This window comes from Coenobita brevimanus, chromosome 14, assembly GCF_032717465.1.
Source record: "Coenobita brevimanus isolate Jiangsu-jjx chromosome 14, ASM3271746v2, whole genome shotgun sequence".
Taxonomy (NCBI): Eukaryota; Metazoa; Arthropoda; class Malacostraca; order Decapoda; family Coenobitidae; genus Coenobita; species Coenobita brevimanus.
The window spans coordinates 1,692,501-1,705,000 of NC_136967.1; the positions used below are offsets into that span (position 1 = coordinate 1,692,501).

Here is a 12,500-nt window from a genome sequence, read left to right on the forward strand (position 1 = left end):
ACATTCATACAACATACACACATATACACACATACTTATACATACATACATACAACATACATACATACAAGCGCACGAATATTACACGTTCATTTGCCATACACTGATATTCATCCACATGCCTGTATACGTAAATCCATACACATAAATATACATTCGTGTACGCATTCACAAGATACGTACATCCATAAATTTATTCAAAAAGTTATTCTTAAACAGTATATACTTAATCATACATACATATTAACATACACGTACACATCCATATATGCTTACATGTTAAACGTACACATTCATACTTACACCAATACTTCCCTCGCTTACACGCCTACCTACACGCCTGGGTGCTTATGCAGATGGAGGTGTTTTGCTTGTGTGCGTGTGGATGTGTGACCGTGTGTGTGTGTGTGTGTGTGTGTGTGTGTGTGTGTGTGTGTGTGAGAACATTTAGGTGAGTGCAGTTTATATGTATAAAGTGTGTGTGTATGTGTGTGTGTGTGTGTGTGTGTGTGTGTGTGTGTGTGTGTGTGTGTGTGTGTAGGTTATGGTAAATGTACATGCAAGTGCTTTCAGGTGTGTTTTGTAGAGAAGTTAGGCGATATACATGTGTGCACGTGCCAGAGTAGCTGTGTGTGTACATGTGTGCGTATGCGTGTGATATTGGCTGGCCGTCACACAGCCAGCGAAAAAATTCCTTTGTGGACCAGAGAGAGAGGGAGAGAGAGAGAGAGAGAGAGAGAGAGAGAGAGAGAGAGAGAGGGAGATAGAGAGAGAGAGAGAGAGGAAGATCAGAAGGAAGGGCCAGAAAAAGGAGCTTATGGTGTTTTGATGATGAGAGGGATAAATGGAAAGATATTTGAGTCCTAATGATTATGGAATTGTTTGCTGACGGACAGAGGAAATGTAAAGGAGAAATGGGGAATGGGGAAAAATGGGGGGAATGTATGCAGTACTTAGCATTGTTTAACGGCAGCCTCCTCCTCATCCCCCACTTCATCTTCCACCTTCCTCCTCTTCTTCTCCTCCACCCTCTTCCTACTCCTCCTCATCCTCTTCCTCTCCCTTTTCCTTTACCACCTTTTCCTCTTCCTCCTCTCCCTTTTCCTCCTCCTGCTCATCATCATTATCATCATCATCATCATCATCATCATCATCATCATCATCATCACAGTTTTCAGCCTTATACTTTGGATGCCTTAGTTGTTATTTCTGATATTCTTAGTGTATGATTTTGCGGTAATTATTTTCTCTTCTTCACAGGTATGTCACATGACCCCCCACCTGTTCTGTGCCTAATCAAGTAAGTGATCTCAGAGCGTATTGGTGAGTGATGTTATGGTGTGTTGATGTGTCTTTTTCTCTCCTTGCTTTTATTTCCCTACCTGTCCTCCTCTCCTCCCTGTGCACCCTTTCGTTTACCCCTTCTTTTTCCTCTTCCTCTCTCCTCCCTCTTTTTCTTCCCTCCTCTCTCCTCTTCCTCCCTCCTCTCTCCTCTTCCTCTCCCCTGGTCCCCCTCCATAAAGGTATGGTGTGACTGCCCGCTGTGACAGTATTACATTATGGCCCTGTAAATTAATTAGAGGACACACACACACACACACACACACACACACACACACACACACACACACACACACACACACACACACACACACACACACACACACACAGCTACACTAGTGGTTATTTATTTCCAACACACCTACCTACTCTGCATTCCTCTCTCTCTCTCTCTCTCTCTCTCTCTCCCCCCCCCACGCTGTCAGTCAAGGGTACGTGGGCGAAATTTAACTAAAAATTGTACAGAAAACATCCGTCCATGCATTAAAAACGGCTTTGTGGCAGACCGATAGTATTTTCGTGTGACGTGTGTGTGGTAAATTCCCGCGCCAATGTCACAATTTCCCACGCTGCGTCACAATTTCCCACGGAGCGCCAGAATTTCCCACGCAGCGTCAGAATTTCCCACGCTGCGTCACAATTTCCCACGCTGCGTCACAGTTTCCCACGCTGCGTCACAGTTTCCCACGCTGCGTCACAATTTCCCACGCTGCGTCACAATTTCCCACGGTGCGTCACAGTTTCCCACGCTGCGTCACAGTTTCCCACGCTGCGTCACAGTTTCCCACGCTGCGTCACAATTTCCCATGGTGCGTCACAGTCACCCTCGCAACGTCAAAACATCGTGGTTGGTTTGAATTTTCCCTCCTGTCTAGTTTCTATGACACTCATGAAAAATTTACAGCCAATGATAAATTCTCCTGATCCCATTTTAGTAAAGAAGAAGATTTGGATGATGATGGTGATGGAGGTGGTGGTGGTGGTGGTGGTGATGATGATGGTGATGGAAGTTGTGGTGAGGGCGATGGCGGTGCAGCTTCCCACAGATGGCATTAAGTTCGTACCCCATTATTAAAATCTCTCTCTCTCTCTCTCTCTCTCTCTCTCTCTCTCTCTCTCTCTCTCTCTCTCTTTCTCTCTCTCTCTCACACACACAACTATCAGCCTTAATCCCCACACACGAACGTAAATTCCCACGCTCCGGCCTCAATTCCCACAGTATGGTTTAGATTCCCACGGGGGACAATAATTTCCCGCGCCAAACCTTATAAAACCTTCCCCCCCCCTCAAAAAAAAAAAAAAAAAATCAGCCACTAGACCTAATCTCCACACAGTAAGCTATATTCCCACGCAGCGCCATAAAGTCCCAGAGAATGTCATCATATTTTTTGGGGGTGTATTAAACAATTTTCGACCACAGTTGTAGTCTTTACATGATACCCTGATTTCCCACGGATTGGCCGAGGTTCACACGAGTGGTATTAAATTTCCATGATGTAGGAAAACAATACAGAAATAAATAAATAAATAAATAAATAAATAAAAACTCAGGCCTCAGCTTTAGTCCCAACACAGTCATCTAAATTCCCACGGTCTTCCTCTAATTCCCAGGCTATGGCTCAAATTCCCTCGGGTAGCGTTTGAAAGTCCCACCTAGAGTTATAAATTCTCACAAAAGATGTAAAGGAAAATCCTAGAGCATTATATACAGGGGAAAAAATCAGAGCAGGTTTAATCTCCATATGATAACGTAAATTCCCACGGTCGGGCCTTAATTCCCACGGTCAGGCCTTAATTCCCACGGTCAGGCCTTAATTCCCACGGTCGGGCCTTAATTCCCACGGTCAGGCCTTAATTCCCACGGTTAGGCCTTAATTCCCACGGTCTGGTCTTAATTCCCACGGTCAGGCCTTAATTCCCACGGTCAGGCCTTAATTCTCACGGTCAGGCCTTAATTCCCACGGTCAGGCCTTAATTCCCACGCTATGGCTCAAATTCCCACGGTCAGCAATAAATTCCCACGCCGAGCCATATATTCCCAGGCCGGTAACGCCGCTGCAAGCCCAAATTAACTTGAAGCCGACCTGTGTATCGATATTGCCGATGGAAAATTGGCCAGGTGGATGGATAGATAGATAGATAGGTAGATAGATGGATAGAATGATGGACTTAGATTGATGGAAGATAAATATATGGAAGGATAGATAGATAAAAGAATGGACTAGGATAGATGGAAGATATTTATATAGGGGATCAGGTGGATAGATAGATGAATAGATAGATAGATAGATAGAAGGATGGATTAAGATTGATGGAAGATAAATATATAGAAAGATAGATAGACAGAAGAATGGAAGATGCTTATATAGGACTGATAGATAGAAAGATGAAATAAGATAGAAGATAGATAGATGGATAGGTCAGCATAGAAAATTGATATACAGAAGGATGGATTAAAAAGTAGATGGACGATAGATAAATGATGGATGAAGGTGGTTGGGTTTTGGTAATAGACAGTGATGGATGAGTGGGTTGATGGAGTAAAAGCACTGATAGATATAAGCGGACGGATAGATATAGCAGGTGGATGGATCATATGGATGGATGGATGGATAGAGAAATGAAGATGGATGGACGAGTGCGTGGTTAGATGATTGACTGATAGATGAGTGGATGGATAGACATAGGTGAGTAGATGGATGGATAGATACGTGGAGGGATGAGTGTGGGGATAGATGGATGGATAGACGAGTGTACAGAAGCATAGATGGATGGATTGAGACAGATAGATGCATGAGGGTGAATGGGGATTGGATGGATAGATAGAAATAGCTAAGTAGGTGAATGGGTGGATAGATATATATACAGGTAGATAGACAGATAGATAGATACGTGTATAGGAAGGATATGAAACACACACACTGTCATTCTCTTACCATATCCCATACTGGTTAATAAAGATAGAGATTTTGCATGGAAAGTGGGCGATAGATACAAAAATAGATGGAGAGAGAGAGAGAGAGAATCAGATGACAAGAGAAGGTAAAAATTGAGGAAGACAGGGAAAAGTGAAAGACGAGAGAGAGAGAGAGAGAGAGAGAGAGGGAGAGAGAGAGAGAGAGGGAGGGAGAGAGAGAGATGCATTGGAATGAACAGAGATAAGTTTGCAAGGTCTATAGGATGGAAGATGAACAGTCAGATAGCGAGACAGAACTGGGCGAAGGGGGAACAGAGATCGAGATAGACAAAGAGATAGATAAATCGATTGTAAAAGTCTATTGTGTGAAGACAGAACGAGTAGAGGAAAAGGGTAGGTAGAGATAGAGAGAAAAATAGATACAAGTAGATAGCATTTAGATGAATGGGATAGATAGATATGTAGATAGATAGATAGATAGATTGAGAGCAAGGAGATAGATCAAAAGATAGTGAATAGATTGGTTAGCAAATAGATAGAAATGGATAGATAGATAAAAATGATTTGATAGATGGGATGCGACAAGGTGAATGGTTCGGGAAATAATTGATGGGAGATCGATACATAAAAAAGACGGAGAGATAATGACGCGATAGATAGACTGCCAGATAATTACAGTGCCAAGTAGCGATAGATTAAGTTGATAGGGGAGGATAGAATCAATATCAGGGTCCCTTGATTAGCCTTTGTTTCTCTCTCTCTCTCTCACACACACACACACACACACACACACACACACACACACACACACACACACACACACACACACACACACACACACACACACACACTCTCTCTCTCTCTCTCAATTATTTACACACACACACACACACACACACACACACACACACACACACACACACACACTCTCTCTCTCTCTCTCTCTCAAGTATTTACACACACACACACACACACACACACACACACACACACACACACACACACACACACACACACACACACACACACACCTCTCCCCTCCCACCCCTTTCATTCCCAATTTGTCCCTCCATCAAGTCCAAATATTTAAAACAAACTCAGGAAAAAATCAAAATCATAAAAAGAAAAAAATATATATATATGGCAGGAAAAAAACAAAAAACAAAAACAAAAAACAGGTAGGAATGGCGAGAATGGCGAATCCGAATGCATGTCCACGCAGTTGGCTTCGCCTTGATTAAAATTCGTATAGGCTTTGGCAGCGAGTATTGGGACGGTGGGGGAGGGACGATGGGGAGGGGGAATGGGGAGGAAATCGAGGGGAAGGGATGGGGGGAGGGGAGGAGGAATGAGGTGAGGTTTGAGGGAAAGGGAGTAAGGGAAAGGTAGGGTTGGGTAAAGGGAAGATAGGAAGGGGAATGGGGAGGATATCGAGGGAAAAGGATGGGGAGGGGAGGAATGAGGTAGGGTTTGAGGGAAAGGTAGGGTTGGGTAAAGGGAAGATTGAGTTGGGGAAGTGGTGGGGAGGGAAGGAATGAGGTAGGGTCAGAGGGAAAGGTATTATGGGAAAGGTAGAGTTGGGTAAGGGAAAGACTGAGTTGGGAAAGGGGTGGGAGCGATAGAAAGGGAAGGAAATCTATTGGAAAAAAGTGTAGGGGGGGAGGGGAAGCGAGGAGATAGGGTGGAGGGGAAGAGGAGGGATGGGTAAGTTAGAGGAGGGTAGGGAATATGGGGGAAATGGGCCCTGAAAAATAGAATGAGAATGGGAAGAGGTGAGATAGGATAGGAAGGGAAGGGAAGAGGAAAGAGAAGGTAAAGTTAGAAGGGAAAGGTGAAGGAATGGAAAGGCAATGAAAGGAGAGAGCGAGAAATGAGATGTGATAGGGTAAGATAGGGAAGGGGAAAGAAAGGGAAATGAAGATGATAGGATGCAGGAAGAGTGTAAGGCAGAGGAATGGAAAAAAAGAGAAGAAGAGAAAGGAAGGGAAGCGAAGGGTAGGGTAGGGAAAGGAAGGAAGAAGTAAAACAAGAGAGAGAATGGAAGGGAAGGGAAGAGGAGGAGTGACAAAATAAATATATGCTGGTTTGATGAGTAGAATATGCAGAGAGAGAGAGAGAGAGAGAGAGAGGGGAAAGAGGAGGGAGGGGAGAATGTGAGGGGAACAGGATTTTTAGAATGATGGTATAGACCGTAGAGAGAGAGAGAGAGAGAGAGAGAGAGAGAGCCTGGTGGTGGTGGTGGTGGTGGGGGGCAGTGTGGAGGTGTGGAACAAAGAGTGAATTCATTTTCCCCCCTTTCATCACCCCCTCCCCGGCTGAATATTCATCTCTCCCTCTCTCTCTCTCTCTCTCTCTCTCTCTCTCTCTCTCTCTCATTTTTCTTCCTGCCCTTTCTCCTTTTTCCCAATACAATATCCTGTCTTCTTTTCCTCCGTCTCGTCTTTTCTCACTTCCCTTCCTCTCTCTTCATTTTCCTTCTTCCTTCCATTATTCACCTTTAATCTTACTTCCTTTTTCCATCTTTAATTTTATTTCCTTCCTTTCCTTCCTCCCTTTCAGTGTTATTTTCTCCCTCCCTTCCTTCCTTCCTTCCTTCCTTCCTACCTCCCTTCCTTCCTTCCTTCCTACCTCCCTTCCTTCCTTCCTTCCTTCCTACTGTCAATCCTCTTTCCTTCTCTCTTCCCTTTTCTTTCATCAGCCTTGTTTCCCTTCCCTCTTCCTCTTCCCTCTCTCCCTTCCTCGTAGGTTTCCTTTCTCCCTCCTTTCTTCTCTCCCTCCTTTCTTCTCTCCCTATATCCCCTTCTCATCCATAACTATTCCTTCCTTTTCTCTCCTCCCTCCTCCGTTCTCTTCCCTTTCCTCTTTTTGCTTCTCTTCTTCCTTTCCTTTTTACCTCTCTCTCTCTCTCTCTCTCTCTCTCTCTCTCTCTCTTCCTCTCCTATTTCCTCCCTTCCTCCCCCTCCCTCGCTGGCCTGGATTGCTCTTTCATGTGTAATTTTTACTTCTCTTGTTTCTCGCTCTGCACTTTTTCTTCTGTTTTCATTTTTCCTCTGCTTCTTTGACCTTGTTCTCTCTCTCTCTCTCTCTCTCTCTCTCTCTCTCTCTCTCTCTCTCTCTCTCTCTCTCTCTCTCTCTCTCTCTCCCTCTCTCTCTCCTAAATCTTTCTCATCCTTCCCTCCCTTGCCCCTCGATCCTCTCCATTTTTTTTTTTCTTTCTCCCTACATCTCTTCCCCTCCCCATCTCTCTCTCTCTCTCTCTCTCTCTCAAGTATTTACACACACACACACACACACACACACACACACACACACACACACACACCGTCAAATTTAGGTTGTTCACGCAGCACATATGTATGTACATTCAAATGGAGGAAAATCAGAGTGGCATTTCAAGAATTGTGTTTGTGTGTGTGTGTGAGAGAGAGAGAGAGAGTTGAAGTTGGTGCTTGTGTTCAGAAAGCGACCACTGACTGGATTGGATGGTGGTTTTGCTTGTCTGAGAGAGAGAGAGAGAGAGAGAGAGACAGACAGACAGACAGACAGAGAGAGAGAGAGAGATGGGGAATAACGGGAATGGAAGAGAGTAAGAAAATGAGGTTGAAGGGCAGATAAATAGGTAGATATAGACAGACAGGTAAGCAGGCAGGTGTGTGAAATTGGGTGAGGTGATTTAATAGACATATTGATCGATGGGTGGATAGATGAATGGAGAGATAGACAGATAGACAGACAGATGGTTAGATAGACATTAAAAAGAGTAATATAGTGAGGTAGGTAAGGAAGTGCAATAAGGAAACGAAAGAATATCGAAGAAACTTACCTTACAGGTGAATTTTCTGAGGGGCGTTGATTACAAACCTTCTTTACATTTTGAGAGGGTCCACTGCAGACTCTACAGGTGAGGAGGAGGGAAGGAGGTAGAAGGGAAAGGGAAGAGTGTTGGATGGAAGGACGGTTGTTTTGTAGAGGGAGGGGTGAAGAGGGGAGTTGAAGAGAAAGGAGAACGGAGTGGTGGAGAAACGAGGAAAGGGAGAAAGTGGAAAGGATGGGAGGATGGATTGGAGACAGGGGTGTGTGAGAGAAGGGAATGGGTGAATGGGGAAGTGAGGTGGAGTTAGAAAAAGGGTGTGGGATGAAAGGAGGGGAGAGATTTGCCAACCTGCATTGCCATCTCTCACTTGAAGAGCTTTTAACTCAATAACTCTTACCTACGCGCGCACACACACACACACACACACACACACACACACACACACACACACACACACACACACACACACACACACACACACACACACACACACACAGCGTCTGGCGAAGCTTCTCGTCGTGAAGGTAACGCAGTTTGGCTGAGGGCAAATTATATATATACGTTCTGTTGATAGTTCTGTGTGTGTGTGTGTGTGTGTGTGTGTGTGTGTGTGTGTGTTAAGTGCTGAGAGATGTCGTATGCTGTAGTAATATTGATGAGTATAACACGATAATTATATATATTGCATGTTGAGAAGGAGAGAGAGGATTCTTGCTGCGGAATAAACAGGTGAAACAGCCGGGGCAAATACTCGTACCTTGCTGGCAGGTGGGTGGGTAGGGGGGTGAGGTAGAGAGGGAGGGAGGGAGACAAAGAGGAGGTAGGGAGAGGAGAGACAGGAAGGAGAGAAGGAAGGCAGATAGGGAAGGGGAGCGAGGTGGGGAGGACTGGGAGAGGGAGGGGAAGAAGCAAGAAGGAAGGGTAGAAGAGAAGGAGAAAAGAGGGAATGGTGACGACGAAGGAGAGAGAGAGAGGTAGGATAGGAGAATGAATGGGTGACAGGAAAAGAGGGGAGGAAGGAAAGGAAGGAAGGAAGGGAGGGAAGGAAACAGGGACACAGGAGAGAAGGAAGGAAAGAGGGAGGGACAGAGGTAGGGAGGCAGGGAGAGAGGAGTGGAGGTATGTAGGGAGGATGACTTGCAGGGAGAGAGGCTTGGTGGAGGAGAGTGCAAAGCTGTGAGTTAGGGAGTGAGGAGGAGAGAAGTACGCATGTAAGTAAGTAGGTTGGTAGGTAATCTGGTAGGTAGGTAGGTAGGTATGACGCAGGGTAAGTATGAATAGGTAGGTAGATAGGTAAGTAGATCAATATATAGATAGGTGTATAAGTAGGTAGGTAGATGGATAGATAAGTACGTGTGTAAGTAGGTAGGTTAATGAATACACAGGTAGGCAGGTAAGTAGGTAGGTAAATAGGGAAGTAGGAGGATAAATACTTAGGTAGGTATGAAAGTAGGTAAGTAGGCAGGCTAGGTAGATGGCCAGATAGGTAGATAAACACGGAAGTAGGAGGGTAAGTAGGTAGGTAGGTAGGTAGGTAAGTAGGACCCTGGGGGGAGGGGTTAAAGGCGTCTCTCTCAGGTAATTTCTTAGACAAACAACAAGGGTACTTTGTCTTCTTGCCTCTCTCTCTCTCTCTCTCTCTCTCTCTCTCTCTCTCTCTCTCTCTCTCTCTCTCTCTCTCTCGTTTTAGTTATTTTTTCTCTTGTTTTTTTTCTTTATTTTTCTTTACCATCTCTACCTTTCCCCCTCCCCTCTCCCTCTCTCTCTTCTTTCCCTAAATGATCATGCTAATATAATTGCTTTGAGCTCCCTTCCCTTCCCTTCCCTTCCCTTCCTTTCCCTTCCCTTCCCTTCCCTTCCCTTCCCTTCCCTTCCCTTCCCTTCCCTTCCCTTCCCTTCCCTTCCCTTCCCTTCCTTTCCCTTCCCTTCCCTTCCCTTCCCTTCCCTTCCTCTCACATATCCAGGATTTTCGCTTCACTCTCTCTTTCCTCCATCCCTTCCCCTTCTCTCTCTGCAAGATTTTTCCTCCTCCTCCCTCTCCCCCTCCATATTCATGTTTTTCCCTCCCTAGTTCGTCCATTTCTCTCCCTTTCTCCTTCATATGCAAAATTTTACTTCTCCCTTTTCTCCTATTTTCTCCCTTTTCTATTTCTTCTCCCTGTTCACTTTTTTTTTCTCTCCATGGCTTCTCCCTTCCTCCCTCCCCTTCTTTTGCGAGACTTTTCCTCTCTCTCTCTCCCGTCCCCCTCTTCCCTCACCCCCCCTACTCCTCCTTCCCTCCTCTCCCCATCCCCCCTTTCTCTCTCCCCTCCCCTTCTTCATATTCATGGTTTTTCTCTCCAGTCCCTCCCTTTACTCCCCTCTTCCCTCCGTATGCAAGATTTTTTTCTCTACCTCTGACCTTCCCTCCTGCTCCTCCTCCTTCCCCCCCCTCTCTCTTACTCCCCCTCCCCCTTCATCTCCCCCCCTCCCCATCTCTCTTTCTCCCTGTTCCTCTCCATCCCCGTCTTCTCTCCTCTTCCCTCCTCTATCTCTCCATCTCTCTCTCCCCCTCCTTCGCTAGATTCACTCTTTTGTCTCTCTAATTTATCCGTCTCTCCTCCCCCCCCCCCTCTCTCTCTCTCTCTCTCTACTAATTTTCTCCTTTCCCCTTCTCATATCCTTGTTCTTTCCCTCCCCCCCACTTTCACGTCCTCTCCTCCCCTCTCCTCCTCCCCTCCCATCTTCCCCTCCCCCTCCCACCTACCATTTCGCTGTCTCTCACCCCCTCCCTTCAGTCCGTCTTCCCACACCCATTTCCATCCCCCCCCTCTTTCTCCTCATCTCCCCCCCCCTCCATTTTCACTTTTTTCCCCTCCTCGGTCTTCCTCTCCCAACCATCTTCTCTTCAGTTCCCCTTCAGTTTTTATCGTTTTTCTCTTCTCCTCTCTCTCTCTCTCTCTCTCTCTCTCTCTCTCTCTCTCTCTCTCTCTCTCTCTCTCTCATCTTCACCTTTTCCCCTCTCTCCCCTTCCATATCTGTTATTTCTTTCTCCTCCTCTTTTTCCCCCCCTTCCCCTTCCCCCTCTTCTTAATCCCCATCTTTTATTTCCCCCTCTTCTTTACTCTTCCTCTTTCCCCTCTCTCTCTCTTTCTCTCCCCTCCATATTCACTGTCTGTCTGTCATCCCTTCCCTCTCCCCTCCCTCTCCTCGCCTTCATCCCCTCTCTCTTTCAGTCCCCTCTCCACTCCTCTCCCCTCCGTCTCTCCTTTTCTCTCTCTCATCCAGCCCTCTCTCCTCCTCTCCCTCTACCTCCCGCCCTCTTCTCCCTCTCCCCCCTTTCCCCCCTTCCTCCCTCTCGCATTCTTCCATCCCTCTCTCTTACTTTCCCTTTCCTTTCCCCCTTTCCCCCCTCTCCCCTTTTTTCCCTCTCCCCTTTTTTTCTTCTCCCCCTCTTTTCCTCTCTCCCCTCTTTTTCCTCTCTCCCCCTCTTTTTCCCTCTCCCCCTCTTTTTCCCTCTCCCCCTCTTTTTTTCCTCTTCCCCTCTTTTTCCTCTCTCCCCCTCTTTTTCCCTCTCCCCCTCTTTTTCCCTCTCCCCCTCTTTCCTCTCTTCCCCTCTTTTTTCCTCTTCCCCTCTTTTTCTTTCCTCCCCCTCCTCTCCTGTCCCTGTCTCTTTCCTCTCCATATTCAGGGGTTTTCTCTCCTGCTTTCCTTCCCTCCTCTTCCTGCCCCTACTTTGAATGTATGGTATTCACTTTCCCATTTTTTTCCCCTCTCCTTTCCTCCCTCTCCATAACCCCCTCCTCTCTCTCTCTCTCTCTCTCTAATTCTACTAACCTACCTTCATCCCCTCCCCTCCCCCTCCCTTCCTATACCCTTTGTTAATTTCGGGAACGACTTTGAGTAGATTAAAAAGGGAGGGAGAGAGGGAGGGAGGGAGGGAGGGAGGGAGAAGGTGGAGAAGGGAGGGAGACAGGGAGATAAGGAGGGAGAGGTTAGAAGAGGAAAGGAAACAGGAAGGTTAGGAGGGAGAGGGTGGAAAGGAAAGGGAGGGAGGGGAGGAGAGAGGGTGGAAGAGGGAGGAAGCGAGTGAAGGGGATGATTGAGAGATAGATAGATAGATAGAGATAGAGAGATTGAGATAGATAGATAGAGAGAGAGAGGGGGGGGAGAAATCGGAAAGAGGAGGATTAGACCGAGGAAGGGAGAGTAGAAGTAGAGGAAGAGAGAAGAAAAAGGAAGAGAAAGAGACGGGGGAGAGGAGAGAAGAAGGATTGCGAAGAGGAGGAGGAGGAGGAGGAGGAGGAGGGTGGAGGGAAAAGAGTAGGAAAAGTTAAGAGGCAATCACTCTTAAAGGGACATGGTACTTACCCATATTACCTACCTACTCACTTACCTGACTGCCTACTTACCTACCTACATACCCTCTTACATATCTACCTACCTGCC

The 12,500-nt window shown here is 46.3% G+C and overlaps 1 protein-coding gene across 1 annotated transcript in view; it reads left to right on the top strand.

The window, feature by feature from the left end:
• Positions 1 to 3,326: 3,326 nt before the first annotated feature.
• The window catches only part of LOC145417807 (cell adhesion molecule Dscam2-like), a 252,292-nt gene continuing 243,118 nt past the window's right edge, over positions 3,327 to 12,500 (top strand). Inside the window, exon 1 of the mRNA XM_080286430.1 lies at positions 3,327 to 3,387. Coding sequence (XP_080142556.1) covers positions 3,327 to 3,387 — 61 coding nt within the window. The remainder of the gene's footprint in view (positions 3,388 to 12,500) is intronic.